Source organism: Castor canadensis, chromosome 15 (assembly GCF_047511655.1).
Source record: "Castor canadensis chromosome 15, mCasCan1.hap1v2, whole genome shotgun sequence".
NCBI classification, from domain to species: Eukaryota; Metazoa; Chordata; class Mammalia; order Rodentia; family Castoridae; genus Castor; species Castor canadensis.
In genome coordinates this window covers 102,187,839-102,209,942 of record NC_133400.1, presented here as the reverse complement: position 1 = coordinate 102,209,942, position 22,104 = coordinate 102,187,839, and the positions used below count along the sequence as shown (strand labels likewise).

Below are 22,104 nucleotides of genomic sequence, written 5' to 3'. Positions count from 1 at the left end.
AAGACTAATCAGAGCAAAAAGGGCTGGAGTTATGGCTAAAGCCTAGCAATCTAATTAAAAATATAAACCAGAATGAGAAAAATCCATTAAGAAAATCCCTACTTGTTCAGAAAAGTTTTAACATAGCCACCACATGGAAACAAATCACTACTGATCACCAGATTAACAGTACAACTGCCAAGTGATTCAAGGGTAGGCATCAGAAAGTCTCCTAGGGGTTCCCAAGCCCAAATGCAGATGGCAGAGCAGTGTTCCAGCAGCAGCTTGTGTGGTTGCCTCCATGCCACATAAGGAACTTCATCTTGGCTTCTGGGCACCAATGAGCACTGCTGAGCTCTGCCAGGATCTGCTAGGCATCGCTGAGCACTGGGGCACTAGGCTCTGCCGAGCACCTGCTGGGTACCTCTGGGCACAGCCTTGCTGTCCTCCTCCCAGCAGAGCTCCTAGGGAGGAGCCATGAGTGTGGATAAGAGGAGGCAGAGTCTGGACTTGAAGAGGCAGGACTCAAAACACCTGACAGCTTTTGTGGGTGCTGTCATAACCTATGAATGAACATGCCTTCTGCTTGAGCGAGTTCTTTCCCACAAAGGAGGTACGGGCTCTCACCATGAACGATGGGTCTCCACTTACCAGAATCAGGGTCATATAACCGCAGCAGGAGTGAGAGCACAGTTGATTTGCCAGAACCACTTGGGCCAACCAGCGCGGTGACAGATCCTGCTGGGATGGAAAGGCTGAAATCCTGAAACACAGGCACCTCTGGGCGAGCTGGGTAGGCAAAGTGCACGTTCTTGAACTCCAAGGCACCCTGGAAGCTTTTCTCACTTACTGTGACTCCCTCTGAAGCATAAGAGGGAACACAAGTTACTTAGGGGAAAACCTATCTCACAGTGGGATGTGGTTCCCTGTTTGACAGGCACATGGGCACAACAGGGAGCAGGCCACGTACCCACCCTGAACCTGCTATGTACAGGGCACTATGTGTGGTCTTGTGTGATCTTACAATCTTGAGAGTCCAACTTTTCTGAGGATGCAAGGGCTGTACACCATGCCCTGCCTGAGCTAGCAGGAGGGGAATTAAGAGCCACCCTTGGAGCAGTCTGGCTTGGGGCTCTCCTGGTGCCACTGCCCGAGTAGCTACTGTGCAGAGTTCATCTTATCTACACCAAATAAACGTTTTGAAAGCACAGTGATGAACAGGGAGCATTGCATAACAGCCACAGGGCCATAGGGGCAGAAGTCTGCTCTTCCTCGGTACAGCCTTGCCCTGATGTGTGAAACATGTTCAGCCTCTCACTGGGCTTCATGCTCTAGCTTCTGTCACACTGGAGGACACCAGGCTCCTGCTTGCTGCCATATGCTCCCCAGCCAAGCTGAAGCCCTGAGCAGTGACAGTGCTGCTATGCAAGTCTCCATGACTGGGCTCCCCCATGGCCCACAGAAGTCATCGCAAGGAAGGAGGAGATGGACCTGGCTACTTACAGCCAGCATCCTATGCCACCCTCAGATGTGGAAAACCTTAGAACCTTTTGTGTTAGATGCCCCTTCCTCCTACTCAGCCCATCAGAGATGTCGCTAAAGACTACCTGTCCAGCCAGCTAGCTGGGCCTTCCTATTGGCACCCTGGCCTGTTCTCCCTTCTGTGCTGCCCTGGGCAGTAACCATTGACTGCAGAGGCATGGTCAGCTTCTAGGACATTGACCCACAACAAGGACTGCTCTGGGGACCGTCCTTGCTCTCCCCTCTCTCATTGGCAACCTGACCCTGCTGTGTGACATGGACCACAGGTTTGTGGCTCCTCCTGAAGGGGACAGGGCAGGGCAGGCCTGACTGCCCAAAACTTTGTTCAATCCCAGTAAAGAAAAGTCCCAGCTCAAACCCACCATTAAAAGGCAGCTGTGGCCGTCTCTCCAAAAGCTCCCAGAGTCGCCCACCGGCGCCCAGGCCTTTCATCAGCTCCGAGTAGAAAGAGCTCAGACCTGAGGACAAGAGGAGACCCACCATTCATTAGCATGAGCGGGACCAGGAAAGGCTACTGGCTCTCCTGCCTCACAGAGAGTCAGGACAGTAACACGCTTGTGATTTCAGTATGAAATCTGCTACTTTCAGGAAAGAAGTGGAAGCAGCTGCTGGGGAAATGATAGTCACAATTCCCTTCTCATACCCAGTTTTCCTTTAGCTTTTCCTCCTCCTGTCTTGCAGATTTCTAATAAGGATTTACCGTCTGGTTTTATAAATAGGTATAGTTACACTAAGCACCAGTGAATGAAAATCACAATGCTGCAGGCGAAGGCCACCATGTCAAAAACACAGCACTTCAGGTGAAATAAATACACCTTTATCCCATGGCTACAAGGCAGACAAAGTACTTCAATACTTATTTTAAAGACAAACCTATGAAGTCAAACTTCTTCTCTAGTCACTCAATGCACACAGCTTTTACATAGACTAAAAGATGAAAAGGAGTTTCATTAATGTTAACTATTCCATCAACTTCTTTTTCTGTTGTCTTTGAGTTATGATTTAACTGGTGACTTAAAGTACCTACAATGATGTGTATGAAATAAGAGAACATATATATGTAACATTTTTCCCTCAGTAAAAGTGCTGAAAATTGCAATCCAAGTATTTTTTCCATGGCATGTGGACATTTATGAAACATACAGTATACTAAAACCCTCAAGTTGAATTAAAAATGCATCAGGAAAAAAGCAGACCCAGAGGACTGAGAATGTAGCTTAGTGGTAGAGCACTTGCCTAGTATGTGCAAGATCCACAGTTCAATCCCCAGTGCACACAACACATATACACAAAACTAACAACAAAGCCAGGCACAGTGGCCCATGACTGTATACTAGCTACTCAGAAGGTGGAGATTGGGAGGACTGCAGTTCAAGGCCAACACAGGCAAAAAAGGACAGGAAACCCCATCTCAGTCAATAAAAAGCCAGGCACAGTGGCACATGCCTGTCATCCCAACTACAAGCAAAATGTAAACAGGAGGACTGAGGTCTGGGTTGGCCCAGGCACAAAAATGAGATTCTATTCCAAAAATAACAAAAGCAAAAAGGGCAGGGGTGTAGCTCAAGTGGTAAAGTACCAGCCTGGCAAGTGCAAAGCAACAAAAAGACCCATACAAATATAGTTAACTTATTTCTGACAAAGAAGCAAAGACAACACAATAAAGATATAGTAGTAATGTATTTGTCCTCTCCTCAGTGAATGTGTCTGGAACAACTACACACCTAGATGCAAAAACTGAATCTTGACACAGACTTTATGCCTTCACAAAAATTAGCATAAATCAGAGACCTTGTCTGGTGTAATGGCACATGCCTGTAATCTCAGCTACTCAGGAAGAGGAGGCAGAATTGTGAACTCAAGCCAGCTCAGACAAAGTTAACAAGACCCTATCTCAGAAACAAAACAAACAAAGGGGCTGGGAATATGGCTCAAGTGGTACAGCCCTTGCCTAGCATGTGAGAAGCCCTGGGTTCAATTCCCAATAATGAGGAGAAAAAAAAAAAAAGAATCAGAGACCTACTTGTAAAAGGCAAAACTATGCTAAGAGGTGGTAAACTGCTTTTGCTAAAAAGCACTGACTCCTTACTTGGGCCCATGAATTAACTAAAAGCAGCAGAAAAGCTTGGCGTCCCTGCCTCCAATTCTGTACCTGTTGTCCTTTGTTCTGAGCCATTCCCTCCTTCCTGGAAATCAAGGAAGGACAGGGATGACTGATAACATGTTTATGACAAGGGACAGAAACTACCTATAAGGAACACCAGAGACTTGCAGGACAGACCATCCTTCAAAATGAGGACAATTACCTATAATGATGAGGCTGCACTCTGGAGCGGGAATAATTATGTCTTGGGAACCAGATTGCTCCCCTCAAGTGATGGCAGTGATAACATCTTCATGGATCCCTTCCTGGAACGCTTGGCCAAGATGATGGTCAACTAGAGCACACCTATGATTGGGACTATTTAACTATGCATACCTTTGTCCCCCTACTTAAACCTATAGCTCATATCTATACCCCAAATACAGCTGAAGATGGACTGAGTGCTCACTCTGCCTCTTCCCGTGGTGTCTCAAGTCCTGTAATAAATCTCCTTTCTCTGCCCCCACCATGCCTCTTTATTTGGCTAGTAGGGGTGAGTGGCTTGATCTGACATGTGGAATCCCAGGAGTTTGGATCTTGACTCCAAAACTCCAGTTTCCCTACGAATGTCTACAAGATAACATAGGAGAAAATATACATGATCTTGCATGTGGTGATACAGCACCAAAGGTACAGCCCACAAAAGAAAGAAGCAGTAAGCTAGATTTCACTACATTTTTAAAATTCTGCTCTTCAAAATCACTGTCAAGGGAATGAGAAGGAGGTCACGGCCTGGGAGAACACTGTGAAAGATACATCAACAAAGGAGTGAGACATGGCACAGTCACTTTGGAAGATAGTTTGACAGTCTCATAAAACTAAAAATACTCTCTTTATCCTATCCAGCAATCACAGTCCCTGCTACTTGCCCAAGTGAACTGAAAAGTCACAGGCATGCAAAACCCTGGACAAGGATGTTACAGCACTTGTGTTTGTAATTGCCCAACATGGACACAACCAAGACGTCCTGGAAAATGGAAGGGCAAACTGTGGTTATCCAGACAATGGAGTATTGCCCAGAGATGAAAAGAAATGAGTCATCAGCCATGAAAAGACACAAGGAGCCTGTCTGAAAAAGGCTGCAGACCATATGATTCTCACTACAGGACCTTCTGGAAAAGGTGGAACTAGAGGACAATGGACAGGTCTGTGGCTGCTAGGGGTTGGAGGAAAGATGAACAGGCAATATTCAGGGGATTTTTAGGGCAGTCAAACTACTCTGTGATACTGTGATGGTGGATCCCTATCAACAGGTTTGTCCAAACCACACAATATCCCTAATGAATTAAGAGTGAACCCTAATGTACACTGTGGACTGTAGATGGTAACAATGTGTCAATATAGGCAGATCAACTGTGTAACAAATGCACCACTCTGGTGGGGGATGTTGGCAGTGGGGAAGGCTGGAGGCAGGGGTCCTTAGGAAATCTGTATAAATGTGACCCAGTTTTGCTGTGAATGTGAAACTGCTTTAAAATACAGTCTAGGGCTGGCGGAGTAGCTCAAGCAGTAGAGCACCTAGTAAGTATAAGGCCCTGTACCCCAATACCACCAAAAAATGAAGAATAAAAAATTAAAAAATATATGTAGTCTAAATCTGAGTGTAGTGGCCATGCCTCCTAGCACTAAAGAGGATGAGGAAGATCATGAGTTCTGAGACCAGTTTGGGCTACACAGTAAGATCTGTCCCCAAAACAAAGTCCCCTACCCCAAACAGAGTCTATTAATTTTTAGAAAGGAAGAAAAGGAGGAGAAAAGAGAGAGAGAGAAGTGAAAGAAAACAGTTGGAAGTAGTTTAACATAATAGAGTTTAGATTCTGAACAACCAAAACAGATGTGTCTATTTGTACAATAAAATATTATTCATCCATAAAAAGGAATGAAGCACTGACACATACTATAATGTCCATGAATTTTGAAAATACTGTGCTAAGTAAAAGAAGTCAGACACAAAAGGACACATATCTCCTACTCCATTTCTGAAATGTCTATGACAGGTAACATAAAGACAAACAGCAGCCACGGTTATAGGAGTGGGCAGAGGGGGATGGTGACAGAATCTTTAGCAAGCACTTCCGCAGGGTTCCTTCTGTGAAAGACAAGGTCTCAAGCTGTAAATGGGGCTGCCCAGCACTGGGAACATGTATGCGCCCTGAGTGTGAGTGTGGAAGTAGTCAAGTATCATTAATGTACTTAGCACTGCTGAGTACTGCATGATAGATGTATCCCATCTCCCCACATTTTCACTTCTCCTTCCTGGCCCCAGATGGCAGGTGCAGGATAAGACGTGGGCTCAAACTGTGGACAGAGGTGGTGGCTGCACAGAGCTGTGGCGGGCTTCAGTCACACACATGTCCACAGCCTCTGACACAATCCCAGAAGCTCCTTCTGCCACCTGTGGACCAGAGCTGAACCTTCCAACCTGTTCCTGCACAAGGCACAGCTCGCACTTGCAGAAAGTCAGAGATGCCTCTTTGGAGTCAAGCAGCATGGAAAGTGGAGCAGGACAGGAAAGATTAGAAAAGATCTTGTCAGACATGGCAGAAAACACAAGAATGGGGGAAGCAGGGCAAGAAACCTGATTGTGGTCAAGCATAGGATGTGGACAGAAAGCCACAATCGACAGTGGAGGTAGTTGGTCCACTGGAAGACTGGGCAGAATCAAAGAAGCAGCACCACAGTGGGTGTAGGGTCCCTTGGCAGGTTTGACCAGGGACACAGAGGGAAGAGCAGTGTGCCATCTGTTGGTCCTGGGTCTGCCCGAATCACTGGCACCCCACAGCGTCTCAAAGGGGTTCTTTAAGACTAGTCAGCAGAACTAAAGTGCTATTCTAGGGGTCTCTGCAAATCTCACTACGAAAAATATCCTCACTTGCTTGTGATGTCTGAGGAAAAACTCCACCTTCACCAATCAGCCACAGAGCCAGAAAACAGATGTTCCAGCCAGCCAGCACAGCAGTGTCAACCACCACACAGCCTTTCCATCTCAGTGCTCACAGACGGAAAGGCAGCAAGAGCAGGGAATCAGTGACCCCTCCCCCACATGGGCTGGGGACACAAAAGGCATAGAAAAGAAAACCCACAGACTTCACACAGCTGTGGCTCATGGTCCTTCTTAACATTCACCCAAGATGGGACAATAAACTCCAAGAGTCTCTATCTCTGAGTCTCTCTCTGAGACAGGGTCTCCCAATGTAGCCCAGGCTGGCTCCAACTTCTGGGCTCCAGTATCCTCCTGCCTCAGTCTCCCAAGTAGCTGTGACCACAGGTACACACTACAGTGCCAGCTCTATGATGTTCTTGACAAAAGCAAGCAATTCTGTTTCATGAGCATCATAATTTATCAATATTCTTTGGTTGCTCATTAGTTTTGACCATGTATGAAAGAAATTTTATTCCCCAGTGACTTGCCAATCATGAAACCATCACCACTGTAGAACTATGGGTCTCTATCTACCATACTCAGCAGAGCCCCAACAAAGGACCCATTGCCTACTCTTACAACTTCATTTTTTCTTTAAAAGTGCAGCTGAAACAACATTGTAGGAAATGTTTACTCAGCTGAAAACCTATTTTTTAATATGTAACTCCCCAAGCCTATTTAAATTATATACCTCCAATGCTTAATCCAACCCAGAAAGCGTACATTAGGAAGGAAGAGAGTTCACCCACTGTCATGTGGGCACTGCCCATCAGCAGGCCTCCCTTGTACAGGACAGCGAGCACAATCAGGTTCCCAGAGAGCCCAGTCTGTGGGATGAAGAAAACACAGAAATCAGGCAGGACCAGAGACCTCTCAGGAGTCAAACACATGAACACATGGTTTCCTTTTCAGATATTAAATTTCACCTGAATTTCAAACAAAAAAATTTTGAAATATTTGCAACATTGAAGGAATTAATCTCATCACCTTGAGAATGTAAATGCTAAGCCACCCAACAGCTACTGCTTTACCCATGTACTCAGCTAGCACAGGGGAAAAGTGACACTGCATCCCTCCTTAGCTAGAGGAAGTGAGTAGAAGTCTTCTGTGTCCATGTGCTGGTGAGGTGCTCTCCACACTGAGGGTCTGTAGCCCTCAAAAGCCATGTGGTCTCTGGTGAGGGCCTCTGAGCCAGTTTCCTAATGATGACAATGACTGAATTGCCTCTAGGGTTCCTTCCAGTTTGGGCACATCATCAATTTGTCTCATTGGAAATTTTCTCAGTGCCCAATTTGCATACTTTGTGACCAATTTTTTCTACTTCTTTCTTGAAACGTGCTGAAGTTATTTGGTTTACTTCTCAGCAGATGTCAGGTTGGCCTGCATCAGGAGACTGTGTAAACACACTGTGGCCCCGGCTCCTAAGGACACAGAACTGAGAACTGAGAATGCACACAGCTGCCCAGCACCAGGGGGAGCTCAAAAACCTGCCCAGACTGGAGGTGTGGCTCAGGCAGGACAGCACCTGCTTGACAAGCATGAAACCACCCTGAGTTCAAACCCCAGTCCCACAAAAAAAAAAAAAAAAAAAAAAGCCACCCAGCTCCACACTGAGGACCAGCACCTGACCTCACATGCTGCCTTTTTCAAAATCACGCTTACTTGTTTTCCTCTTCTTTCACAATACTTTAAAGTCTAAGTCATTCTTAGGCTTGAAGAAGCAAGTTGGTGGCAAGAGTCACAAATAAAAATCTCTCACAATCACAGCATTTGCACTAACTCTCCAGGACAACCGACTTACTGTTCCAAAGAAGCCTGCCCGAGCGAGGGCCTCCTTCCTTGCTAGCTGCAGCACGTGGTCGACACTGCTGGCGTACTTCTCCGCTTCCGCCATCTCTTTCCCAAAAGCTCGGACGGTTCTGATGTTTCCAATGCGTTCCTCAGCTAACTGTGAGGATGAGAAGCACAGCAGGGGAGGAGAGTCACACACTACAGCAAAATTAAAGGGTGATTCTCATCTAAGATGCTACCTTGAAAGGCCACTCATGAAACATGACTACATCAGAAGAAAGGTATAAAGCAGAGTACACCAAACAATGCTACCATTGAAAAAGCCAGCCACATATCAGGAGGCTTAAGCAGGCAGGGAGAGATAGATTACATAGATAGACAGACAGACAGCTAGACGGATGGATGTGTAGATAGATGATAGATAGAAAAAGAGATAAATGATAGATGATAAACATATGATAGATGATAGATGATAGGTAAATGATAGATACATGACATAGATAAATGATAGACAGATAAATGATAGATGATAGATAAAATATAGATGATAGATAAATGATACATTAACAGATAGATAAATGATAGATAGATGATAGATAAATGATACATAAATGATAGATGATAGCTAAATGATAGATGATAGACATAGATAGATGATAGATAGATAGACGATAGATACAGGCAGACACAGATGATAAAGAAAGATACAGATGATAGATATTAATAGGGAAATAGCTGTACATCATAGATAGATGATGATACATGAAATGAGGTCTGGCTATATTGCTCAGGCTGATCTTGAACTCTTGGATTCAAGTGATCCTCCTGCCTTGGCCTACTGAATAGGTGGACTACACATGTGCAGTCTGCACCTGGCTTATTGTCACATTTTTTCAATGACAAACAAGCACAGAGCTTGCAACATGAAAATTTAGGTTTTGGAAAGACAGTAGTCTTTACCGAATCCGTGAAGGAGGCAGTGCAATCTAGAAATCACTGCCAAACTCTTAACTTGTCCTCTGGGAGCATAAGAAGTTGGCACAGTGCGGAGGCAAGCTGGACGGGTGGGAACTGACTCCAGTGGCCAAGCGCTTTCTTTCTGGACCATGGAGTCCTACCTAACATGAGGAAAGGAAGGCACTCTTTGAACAGCTTGCACATCCTGCATTCTGACCTCCAGTTCTTGCTGTAAGCCCTTTGCCCCAGACACTGCGTGCATGGAAAGGTCCATTACCTGTGTGGCTTGTGCCAGAGAATCCTGTGTGGCTTTGGACAGTTTCCGCAGGTATCGTCCATAAATCACTGCAAGGATGGATATTGGAGGGACCACACTCAAGACGAAGGTGGCCAGACTAGGTGAGACAAAAAACTGCCAGAACAAAAGTCAAGAGCACTTGTTACATGGAGAGCAAGATATTCTCAACACCTGCCAGTGCATAAAGACGTAGCTGCAAGGCACTGCCTCCAAGATGAGCCTCAGACATCTTTGACCTTCATAAAACCCCAAGAACATGCAGCACACCATAGAGAAGTAGCGTGGCAGGGGCCACTGAAGACAAGATGGAGACGCTTCACCCTCAGGCCTGACTGACTACACATCAACAGCAGAGGAAGACAGGACAGAATCCCGCAGGGAGGCCCATTCTGCTCCAGGCTGGCCAGACTAATATCTAATGCCAGTTCTAGTCACTGAACAACCAGAGTGATGTGTCCCAACGAAGCGCCCAACTCAGAGAGGTCACTATGTGACCGTGACAGAGGCAGCTGCTTCCATGGCTGAGCCTAGAGCCACGGGGACACATCTGGGTCACATGTGGAGGGCCTTCTGACAACGCCAGTGACTCAAAGAATAACTAGTAACAGACAGCTTTTTTGTCAACTCGGCAATATGGCAATTGTTTCAAATAGCATCTCTTCAGTACAATATTAAAATGTGCCAAATTTCATTTACAGGAAAATCATGCAATTGGTGCTAGGTCTCCTAAAATGCTGGGGAAGTGCTGCAGACAGCAGTGCAGAGTGATGGGCAAACCGACCAATTATTTATTCATTTTCTTTTTTCTGTCTTTTCTTTTTTGGTGCTGGGGATCAAACCCAGGGCCTCACACATGCTAGGCAAGTGCTCTACCATTGAGCAACATCCCAACCCTGATCATCCATTTTCTCACCCACAAACTGTTACTAAGTGCCCAAATTAGGAAACACTGTTTTGGCCCTGGGGAGATAACCCACCAGGATGTGGGAGGAAAAAGAACAGAATCACTTCAGGTATGATCTGGTCTCTGAGGCCTCTAAGAAGAAAGAGCAGGTGCACAGAGGCCTCGAGGCAGGAAGGTGCTGGGCCCTTCACAGGAGCAAGCAGGAATAAGCCACCCTGAGCACAGTCCCCAGGACACCAGGGCAAGCCTCTGGGAGCATGTCATCTGTCTGATATGTCCTCCATGGTTGGGCAGGCAATCCATGGAGTTCCTCCCTGGCTGAGGTGAGGAGCCCAGGACCACCCCGCTCATCTGCCTGCCTCCAGGCTACATGAATAACCTGGGTCAAACACAGGGTCCCAGATGGAAAGGAGCAGAATGGCAGAAATACAGATCTTAGAAGGAGGCACCAGAATGGTGCAGCACAGTGAGGCTCTCATGGTTTGGATCACCATAAGGAGGCCCAGGGAACTTGTGCGAGGAAAAAAGCCACATTCTGCTCCTCCTGGCTCAAGATCTGACCCAATGATGCCAGCATATGGGGCCCACTGTAAACTGTTGGAGTCTCCCCAAATTCATGTGCTGAATCCCAGATTCCCAGGGCAGCTGTGAGTGAAAACAAGGTTGAGCGAGATCAAGGGCCTGCTCCATGAGGGTAGCATCTCCAGGGAGAGAGACCAGAACACTCTCTTCACCTCACAAGCAAGATGCTGGCCACTTACAAGCCAAGAGAAGAGGTCTCAAGATGGCCCTGGACTTCCAGCGTCCAGAACTATGGGAAACAGATGTCTGTTCTTTGATCCCCAGTCTGTGGTGCCTGGTTCTGGCAACCCAAGCTCACCAAGACAGGCCATCTGGCAGATGGCACTCTCTCAATGTTGCAAAAAGGGGTTTCCCTGGCTTTACCTCTCCCGAAGACCCAGAACTGTTCATATTTGGAAAACACAGAAGTACAGGGAGGATCTTCCTAGGGCTTCCTTTTCTTTTCTCTGGGAAAACAAGATTTCAAAGCTGTTTTCCATCTGCTAAGTCAGACTATCAGGTCCACTCTGTCAATATGCCCACCAGCACTTGAAATGCACAGGTATAACAGAGAAGATCAACTTTTAATTTTACTAACTTTAATTAAGTTTAAAATACAATACTCCACTCAGTTACTGGCAAACAACTATGCCTGGAAAATTTGGGTAAGTCAAACTTTTTTAGTTGCAAACTTTAGGAAATCGAAATACAGATCAAACATTTCCAGTGATTATTGTGCATCCAGATTGAGATGTTAAGTTCAAAATATACACCAGATTTTGAAGTCATAATATGAAAAAAGGTGAAATACTTCAGTGGTAATTTTTTTTTTGAACCAGGGTCTTGTATGTAGCCCAGGCTGACCTTGAACTCTCCATCCTCCTGCCTCAGCCTCTCAAGTGCTGGGATTATAGGCACGAACCACTGCACCTGGCCCACCTGACACTCCTGACACATGGCTCACTATCCTCAGACAGCCTAGAACAAATGGAGGAAGCCATTCTCCAGATAACACTCATTCTGGAGGGATGGAGACCAGGAGGCAGGCAGGATGGGCAGTTCTCCCATCCTGCAACTATATCCATCCCCGCAACTCCAGGATAGTCGTCTTGTCCACCTCTCCCACATCTCTCACCTCCCCATCCCCCCGAGCACTTACAGAATGACAACAGCTTGTCATAACCCCTCTCACATTTGAAAGCCCAGACACCCCAGAAGGCACCAAGGAGAAGAGGCCACCATACCATCATGCCAATTCCGACCGCGGCCTGGGCCCCAGCCCGCAGCCCGTCTGAGAGGTTTTCGGTCACCGAGCGTCCCAGCAGTGCAGTATCCGAAGAGAGGCGGTTGATCAACTCTCCAGTGCGCGTCTTGTCAAAGAAAGCGACCTCCTGCTTCAGAATGGAGGAGAAGAGTGATGTGCGCAACCTATTCACGATGCGTTGACCTACAAGGCAAACAGCAGCCCCCAGTGGGTAAGGCGCAGCGGCTGCCCTGGGCACAGTGCCGGCCCTCTGGTGGGCCACCACCTGGCACCAAGAGCCCAAGTGCTGCAGCTTGTGCATCTGCTGCGAGGATCTGACTGAGAGGGACTCACCCTGGCCCTGGCATGTTAACGGCCACACCTTTGTAATCACTGGCTTCCTCTTAGTAACCAGACTATGGACACAGTAAAATAAACACATCAAGACCCAGACACCTTTAACACATATCACTTACCAAGAAAGTTTACCACATTAATTTCCAAGAGTGGATTTGCTAGCAAGTCTTTTCTGTACTAGATTTTCCAATGGCAGGAACTGGTTAATTGTCACAATCCTTTTAGCTAAGTGGACTTGCAGTGGTGTCCTGGGTTCTCTCACCATTGAGAGAAGTATCTGCCTGCTAACTGGAAAGTTCCCAGACTAGGGCAGACAAAAGGGTTCTGCAGCTCTTTGGAAAAACCCAGAATCTACCATGGCCTTGCTCTCAGACCTCCGGAAGACAGACAGATGTGGTGTTTCCTCCACATCTCAGCCCCAACTATGCAAAAGAGTTGAGAAGAGAGCCCTTGATCCAGAACAACCTACAACACCATCCTGGCCTGGAGCAGTGAGACTTGAGGCCCCTCACACCCAAGCTCCCCACCCCTTCTTTGGGGTTACTCGCCGCCCCCCCGCCCCAGTGAGACTGACCTGAAGACTGCATGAGGTAGACACGGACGGCATTGGCAGCAGCACCACACAGAAACACACCAGTGAGACCCACACAGAGGCGGGTCAGGCTGTCACTGTAGTCCGCAGTGGGGTTGGTATAGATGACGTCAATGATCTTCCCCAGGAAAAAAGGGGCAGACATGGTGATGACACTGGACATGGCCAGAAACCCAACAGCAGCTGGAAGACAGGCATATGCCTCATTCGACACCACTGTAGCCAAGAGGAGGTACTGTGCTCATGGCCAGGGCTCTCTTCCCCTTTGCCCCTAGACCCAACTACAGACTGAGAATAAGCAGGACAAGTGTGATGGAGGGAGTGTCCCTGGCCAGACAGGAGGACTTTTTGAGCCCATCATTTGTTTCTCACAGGAATAACAGCCAAAACAGCCACCACAGCCATCTGTTCTGTCCTCCCTCCCCATCGCTCCACTTGGTATCGTCTCAGATCATGCTTTCTCGCATTCCTGCTACACACCAGTATTGCTTGGTGTCTAACTGTACTTTATGTTGAAGGTCAGATGATCCAGGTAAGGTTCTGGATTCTGTCTAGTATTTCAGAGTACTCTAAATACCCTTTGGAGAGCAGGTCCTGGGATCCATGACACACGTGGCATGCCCCTGCTTTAGTGTTATTGCTCTGTGGAATAAGGCACCTGGATCTCAGGATGAGAATAAACAGAAACTTACTTGCTCCAAGAACTTTCAAATAGACAGGGAGCCAGTGCTACCAGTGGCTCATGCCTGTAATCCCAGCTTCTTAGAAGACTGAGATCAGGAGGATTGTGGTCTAGGCCAGCCCAGCAAAAAAAAAGTGAGATCCTATCTTAAAAATTACCAGAGCAAAAAGGGCTGGAGGCATGGTACAAGCAGAAGAGCACCTGTCTAGCAAGCACAAAGCCCTAAATTCAAATCCCAATACCACCAAAAAAAGAAAAAAAAGACAGAAGGGCTAGTCTTACTAGAAAATCCTGGGAAGAACACTTATCACAGATAATGCACTAATAAGAGGAATGCAAACCAAGGTACCCTAAATATCTATCAACAGGGGACAGGCTGAACCTATGATGGAGTACTTATTTTATAAGCATTAAGCAATCATTAGAAAGAATGAGGTGTCTCTAGGTATCGACATGGAACAATCAATCTACCGTTGGTTTTTAAAATGTCCAGGACAAGGGCTGTGGATGGCTCAAGAGGAAGAGCACTTGCCTAGCAAGCGTGAGGCCCTAAGCTCAAACCCTAGTACCATCGAAAAATAAAATAAATGAATAAAAGTCCAGGACACAAACGTTAACATTTGTGAGGTCTTTTTTTTTTTTTTTTCTGATGGTACTGAGCTTTTGAACTCAGGGCCCCACACTTGCTAAGCAGATGCTTTACCGCTTGAGCCACTTCACCAACCCCCAGATTCCTTCTAAGAGTGGCCCTAGGTGACTTAGGTGCAGGGCAGCTTCTCCTCCATTGGACTCCTTTGGTTTGGTACTGTGTGTATCAGGTCCATGGTGAGGGTCCCAGTTGGATACAACCCAGACTGAGCCCCACCCGGGAGGCAGGAGTTCTCTGCAAAGGGCAATTGCTTCTGCTTGCTGTGCAGCTGATGCTCACACTTCACTCAAAGGTGTAACTTTTCTATGAGCTTAATAAGGAGCACAGAGCAAACTCAGCACCAGCTGGAGGTCGGGTTGGAAAGCAGATGTCTGGAGAAACAGCTTTTTAAGCAGAGAACATGCTTTGAGGTCTTTCTCCCCAACACCTTTCCCCTCTGCCTCACCAAAATGCAGATACCTAGCTGGGCACCAGAGGCTGAGATCGGGAGGATCACGGTTTGAGGCCACCCCAAGCAAACAGTTTGCAAGACCCCAATTTCCAAAATAACCAGAGCAAAATGGAACAGAGGCGTGGCTCAAGCCATAGACCACCTGCTTTGAAAGCACAAAGAAGCCCTGAGTTCAAATCCTAATCCCACTAAAACAGTAAATAAATAAAATGCAGACACCTGAAACTGCTCACCTCTCTCCCTCTTCCTTAGAGTCCTAGGTTTTCCTAACATGTCACTGCTTTACTGTCTCTGTCTCTCTTAGGATATAAAAAATTTTGGTCTGCTTTGCTCACTGCTGTATCCCACCGCCCCCCCCCCCCAGGGACAGCACACAGCAAAAGCTCCATTGATACATGTGGAATGAATGAATGAACTGCACAGGTGCAGTAACATCTTATCAGAGCAAAATCCTTCAACCGGCCTAACAAGGAACATCAGACCTGCCTGCTGCCCAGAAAGTCTGCATACCATGTGCCAGGTTTAAAACCCATAATCTCAATACAACTAGTAATATGAACCTGGCCAGGACCATTTCCTTTTGATGTAAAGCTAAGCATCTAAGCACCATGCTCTTGTGGTCAATGAGAGGGGGAAGGTCCAACTCTGGCTCTGCACAGTTCATTCCTGATGAACTCAGAGAGGTCTTCCTGGCGACAGAGGGTCAGTCCAAAGTTGTTCCAAAAGTACAATATATAGGAAGCACTATGAAAGCCAGCCCTCCCATCCTCCAGTTTTTAAAATAGCTGCAAGAACCTGTATTTCATGAATGAAATGCCCTGGTCTGACTCAGGTCTTACACAGTACTGATGCTCATTACAAAAGAAGGAATTTAACTGAATGCAAACTCACCCCAGGATATCCCCTCTCAGGTTTACTTTTTAATTAATTTAAAATATGTAAAGTTTGCCAGGTACCCATGGTTCATTGAGCTGTCTGACCTTCCCTGAGTCACTTGATTCCACTGTGCTTCAGTTTCTTTATCTGTAACTGGCAATAAAACCAATACTTCCCCTATGGGACTGATGTGAGATGCAGATCGGACACCATGTCAAAGAATTTGGCACAGAGATTAGGTTCTAGTAAACAAACCACCTATCACTGTTAGCACCACTACTGTTTTACAGCAGCAGTGACCCCTAGGGCCTGGGTAAGGGGTCATGGAAGTTCCCCTGCTGAGACCAGGAATACAACAGGAGCAGCAGCTTTGGAGAGGACAGTAACTTGTCTTCAGACACAGGATTTCAGGAATCAGGAAGGCATGGTCATAATTGAGGGGGTGGGGAGGGGCACAGGGTTGAGGGTGGGTACAAGATGGAGACTGAGGCAAAGTAAGTCTGAGCTGGGCAGGGAAGGAAGTGAAGACTTGAGGGCTGAAGATGAGAAGCAGAGCAGGAAACACAGAGTTTGGGAGACATCTCAGGTTCAAGGAGTGATCACAAGTTGCAGGTGCAGCTCAGTGCGCCTGCTGCCTCTGCCCACACTGTCCATGTGCCCACACCTGGGCAAACCCGCTCTATGAGCTACAGGGGCTCACCCTGGACCATGGCACTGCTCAATAGGCAGACAGTGGGAGTCACTTATGTAACTTACAATTAATTAAAATTAATTTTGGCTAGGCAATAGTGGCTCATGTCTGTTATCTTAGCTACTCAGGCGACAGAAATCAGGAAGATTGCGGTTTGAAGTCAGCCTGGGCATATAGTTCTGGAGGCCCTGTCTCAAAAATATCAACACAAAAAAGAGGGCTGGAGGAGTGGCTCAAGTGGTAAAGCACTTGCCTAGCAAGCAAGCATGTGGCCCTGAGCTCAAACCCAGTACCATCAAAAAAAAAATTAATAATAATCCTAGCCAGGTGCTGGTGGTTCATGCCAGTAATCCTAGCTGCTTGGGAGCATCACAGTTTGAAGGCAGCAGGGCAAATATTTTGCAAGACCCCCATCTCCAAAATAACCAGAGCAAAATGTATTGGAGGAGTGGCTCAAGCAATACAGTGCCAGTTTTGCAACCATGAAGCCCTGAGTTCAAACCCCAGTCTGGAAGGAAGGAAGGAGGGAAGGAAGGAAGGAGGGAGGGAGGGAGGGAGGAAGGAGGGAAGGAAGGAAGGAAGGGAAGGAGGGAAGGAAGAAGGGAGGAAGGAAGGAAGGAAGGAAGGAAGGAAGGAAGGAAGGAAGGAAGGAAGGAAGGAGGGAAGGAAGGAAGGAAGGAGGGAAGGAAGGAGGGAGGGAGGGAGGGAGGAAGGAGGGAAGGAAGGAAGGAAGGGAAGGAGGGAAGGAAGGAAGGAGGGAGGGAGGGAGGAAGGGAGGAAGGAAGGAAGGAAGGAAGGAAGGAAGGAAGGAAGGAAGGAAGGGAAGGATGGAGGAAGGAAGAAAGACAAAGGCTCTGGGATGTAGTTCAGTAGTAGAGCACTTGCTTAGCATGCACAAGGACCCAGCACTGCAAAAAAAAAAAAAAATGGTATTTCACATCTTGTTTCTTCTGTCTTTTGAGAATCTGCTGTGCGTTTTATGCTTTGGTCAATTTCACCCAGCCACATTTCACATGGTCACTCAGGCACTGTCCATTCTCTCCAGGTTCCCTGTGCCCACAAGGGTGATAGCTGAGTTCACATGGTCACTCTATGGCATCTTTGTGAAAGACACCCACAAACTCAGCAAACACTGTAGGCAGGCACCAGGTTCCAAGAACTTCCTGGTATCAGACCATCCAGCCCCTTATCAGTACTTCAAGATGGGGAGCAGCCCCGAGTCCTGCACACGGCAGTGGGAAGTGGATGCAGGGTAGAGTTCCATTCCGTCTAACCACAGTCCAGCTAGGAACCTGCCTGGTAAGCTGCCGCCAAGACCAGCGCCCAGCACACCAGGGACCTCCAGGCTGGAAAGAGCTTCTTGGGGCAGAGAGCCCTGAGGCCCACCACTCTCGGCGAGGGCTGAGCCCTGGATGCTATCTGCCAGGCACATGGGAAGCCTGACCAAGAGTCTTCTGCCTGCCCAGTACACACCCTGCTCCTGCCTCTTCTGAGACTCCTTGTGGCCAAAGTGATAAGAGGAAGATTTATCAGTGCGAAAGGACTCAGGGGCAGCTCTGCAGGCCAAGGATAACACAACTGCAACTGAAGGAGCAGGTTACAGGGACAGGTCCCCGGGGAGAAGCGAGGTCATTTCTAACAGTAAGTTCTATTTTACAAGTTTCTGACACAAATCATTTAACGTCAAAGTTTTCTAACCACACTGCTGAAGGTGGATGGAAGGGGTTATGATTCAAATACAAAAAAAAAATCTTTTTTTTTGAAAAAAAGATTTGTGGGTTTTCTCTAAAATTAATGTTGGAATTCCTTCTCTTCACCTTGGTTTTTTTAAATTTCTACTTAAAGACACAAACACACACAACTTCTCTGTACATGCAGCATTTCAGACTTGCTAAGCCTGAGGATGCTCTTAGCAAAACCAGTTACAAGTTAACAGTGACAGGCTGGGGCACAGCTCAAGTGATGGAGCACTTCCAAGGTCCCAGATGTAATCCCCAGTACCACAGGAAAAAAAAAAATCTATAATAGTTTACATAAATTAACCTCAACTAAATTAAAAAAAAATTAACAGTGATCCCATTTCCTCTTACTCCCACAAACACCATCATCCAGACTGACTTTAATGGTGAGGAAACCATAATACACTTTAAGAAGGGATTTTCATTAGATTTCCTTAAAACAAAATGTGCCCTTACTACCTGTTTAAAAAGTAAAACAATCCCAGCAACTGGAATAGGCTGAGGCATACAAGTTCAAAGCCAACTTGGGCTGGGTAGACTGTCTCAAAAAAAAAGATGTGGCAACCTCAGTATTATTTCTCAAACCATGTGTTTGATGTTTCAAAGGCAGGCCAGAATGGCTATTACAATGGGCACAGGTGCAGTTCCTGCCTTGTTTAAGGCAGGCTTCATAGCACGATGGCACAGCAGGACATGCGGGGACAGGTAAGAGGTCACAGGGACAATGGTCATGGACAGGCAGGGCTGAGGAGTGGCGCCAGCAAAGCCTGATACCTGAAACCTTGGCACCTAAAGTTTCAGAAAGAACACTGAATTTCTGCAGACTCCAGCCACACGTGGGGTCTAGACACACCCTGTAGTGCCCAGGGTCAATAGGTTCCATCTGGGCCTGGCAGGATCTGCTCCCCTGACACACTCCAGGCTCTGCTGAACTTGAGTCAAGAGCACGATTCAGGACAGTGAATCAGACACAGCCTGTCTCAGCAGCTCAGTCCTGAGACCTACTGTCTCAAAATTATCCTTTAAATAAGACAGCAGACAAAAGGAGCCTTTTCATCCAAATCTGTAGCAAACACCCAAAGAGTGAAGTTAACTCTTCTGATACCTAAGCGCACCCAGAGTCCTCCTAAGCTCTCCTGTGCAGGCAGATGGGTGCACTTGCTCCAAGTCCCTAATCTCTCCAGGGGGGCTCGGAGTGCAAGCAGCACAGCAAGGAGTGTGGATTTCCCTCCTGTTTCCAGTGTGACACGACAACCTCACAGGCCTCTTTCAAAGCCTTCATCACCACCTCAGGTTCTATCACCAATCACAAGACTTACTTAGTTTCTTCACACCAACAGGAACAGGATCCCATGTGTTATGACTTGCCGGCGAAACCTCGCAGGAGGTTGCAACCCATTTTTATAGGAGGAATGAAGGTTTAGAAAACCCTCAAAAAAATCTCTGGATCTTACCAGGCACCCCTTCGATTATGGCTGAAAACAAGGAGCTGTAGTATCTGGAAGTTGTTTCTAAAACCAACCATCCTGATTTCTTTGTCACAGAAGTTACTCCATCACGATTCAGCTGGATTACACTCTAGTTTCTCCTTTCCGGTCCAAGGCCGGCCCCAGTAGTTACCACTGCTCCCCACTTAGGGAAATAGCCTGTGAGGTGCCTGGGGGCGGGGAGTTCAGATGGCTTCACCGTGTGAACTATTGCTGACCGCTTGATAAGGTTGCCTAACCAGTAACGTTTCTAAAAACAGTGTAAATGCATAATACAAAGTAGGCATATTTCTGGTCAAATTATTTTTCTTAAAGGAGGGACGCTGGCGGGGACCGATCCAGAGATTGCAGTAAAGCCCCTGCCGTCCTCTGGGCGCGCTAAGACAGCAGCGGGACAGGCCCCCGGCAGGTGCCGCCCTCCCTTCGCCCTCCTGCGGGCTCCTTCCTACCTGCCAGCCTCCCGCGCTCGGGGCGCACCAGCCCCAGGAGCTTCCAGGCCTCCGGGCGCCCGGCCGCCGCGAGGCGTCGCCGCGAGTTGTCCCCGGGATCTCCCGCCCGGGCCGCGGCCGCGGAGCCGCCCTGGAGCCGGGTGCGCGGAGGGCGCGGAGCGAGAGGTCCGGCCAGTACCGCGCCCCGGAGAGCACCGGAGGACCCGGCCCACCGCCCCAGCGCCCGCGCGAGGCCTGCGCCGCCCGGCAGCCCCGGCCGCGCCGGCAGGGGCCCGGGGACGCGGGCGACCAGGGTCCACTCATGGGCCAACGAGGTCCGCGCGCGGACGCCCTGGGTCCACTCATGGGTCAACGAGGTCCGCGCGCGGGCGCCCTGGGTCCACGCGCGGGCTGCCGAGGTCCGTGAGCAGGCACTTGGGCCCCGCCAAGCAAGCAGCAGCAGCAGCGGCGAGGCAGGGGCGCCGCGCATGGCGCCGCTTCGGACCCGAGCACCTCACCCGCCAGCCCAGCCGAGAGCCGAAGACCCTCCCGGTCCGGCCCGAGCGCGGGGCGTGGACGTCGCGCCGCCCGCCCCTCCTCGCCCGCCGAGTCCCGCCCCATCGGGCCGGCCTCCCCGAGCCGCGCCCTCCGGCCTGCACGGCCCACCCCTGGGCGACCACTCGCCGCGCTCCGAGCGCCCCCGCCCGCGCGGCGCCTGGACAGCGGGGCGGAGCGTCTGCGCCTGCGCACTGCGCGCGGGAGCCTTTTCGCGCTTCCACGCCCTTCCGCGTGTGGACTTGAGTATGGCCGGGCTGTTTCTCCCGCTGGCAACTGACGCAGCGCGCAGGCGCGCCGCACGAGGCCGGGGAATGCTGGCTGGGACGGGAGGGTGGGGTGCAGGCGATAGGGACCTGGCTGGAGGTGGGAGGACGGGATGGACCGGCTACCCATGGGTCCCCGCGCTCGTATACCGCCGGGCCAAAGATGTGGGAGGTGGCGTGGAGGCGCAGCCGGCAGACAGGGAAAGCTGGACAATTTGCAGAAGGTCACCGTGCATCCTGAGAAGGGCGAAGGGCGCGGAGGCCGGGAGCTCAGATATCCCTCATGCGGGCTGCAGATCTTCTGGGGGCCCAGGGTGGACTCTGCCCGACTCAGCTTTTTAGGTGGGACTGGGGTTTGAACTTAGGACTTCGCACTTGCAAAGCCGGGCAGCGCTCTATCCATTGAGCCACACCTACGGCCCACTTTGCTCTGGTTATTTTGGAGATGGGGTCTCACGAACTTTTTGCCTGGGCTGGCCTCTAACTGAGATCCTCCCGATCTCAGCCTCCCGATTAGGTAGGATTACTGGTGTGAGCACTGACCCCTGTCGGGACTGCTGGCTCCTAACTCAGGAGTCATGGGTGAGGAAGGTGAGGTTTTGTAGACTTCTAGGTATTTTCACTGGACCCAAAAGAGGTTCAAGTGAAAGGCACTTGCCTTGGTTGCAAAATGTATGAGTTCATGAAACAAAAACCTCAACATCAATATTTAGTTATTTTTTTTCCTGGCTGTACTGCGATTTTAAACTCATGGCCTCTGGTCAAATGCTATACCACTTGAGCCAGATTCCTGCTTCCTAATTAGCTGAGCTTACATGCCCTGGCCATAGTGCAATATTTTTAAAAATCAAAATGAATGCAAATGTGTCCTTAAGGAGCAAAACAGCAAAATTACAAATGCAGCATTACCACACCCCCGAGTTTGCAGGACTCGCCTCCCTTCTCACCCTAACCCCAGCCCCGAAAACCTCCTCTATAAAAGCAGTTAGT

The 22,104-nt window shown here is 48.5% G+C and overlaps 1 protein-coding gene across 1 annotated transcript in view; it reads right to left on the bottom strand.

The window, feature by feature from the left end:
• Abcb10 (ATP binding cassette subfamily B member 10) overlaps positions 1-20,859 on the bottom strand; it is a 30,589-nt gene extending 9,730 nt beyond the window's left edge. The window contains exons 1-8 of the mRNA XM_020168835.2: positions 20,315-20,859; positions 13,273-13,473; positions 12,343-12,545; positions 9,613-9,747; positions 8,389-8,535; positions 7,279-7,414; positions 1,884-1,979; positions 631-840 (exon numbers count right to left, since the gene is read on the bottom strand). Of these exons, the coding sequence (XP_020024424.2) occupies positions 631-840; positions 1,884-1,979; positions 7,279-7,414; positions 8,389-8,535; positions 9,613-9,747; positions 12,343-12,545; positions 13,273-13,473; positions 20,315-20,783 (1,597 nt within the window). The 5' untranslated portion in view covers positions 20,784-20,859. The remainder of the gene's footprint in view (positions 1-630; positions 841-1,883; positions 1,980-7,278; positions 7,415-8,388; positions 8,536-9,612; positions 9,748-12,342; positions 12,546-13,272; positions 13,474-20,314) is intronic.
• Positions 20,860-22,104: the final 1,245 nt, after the last annotated feature.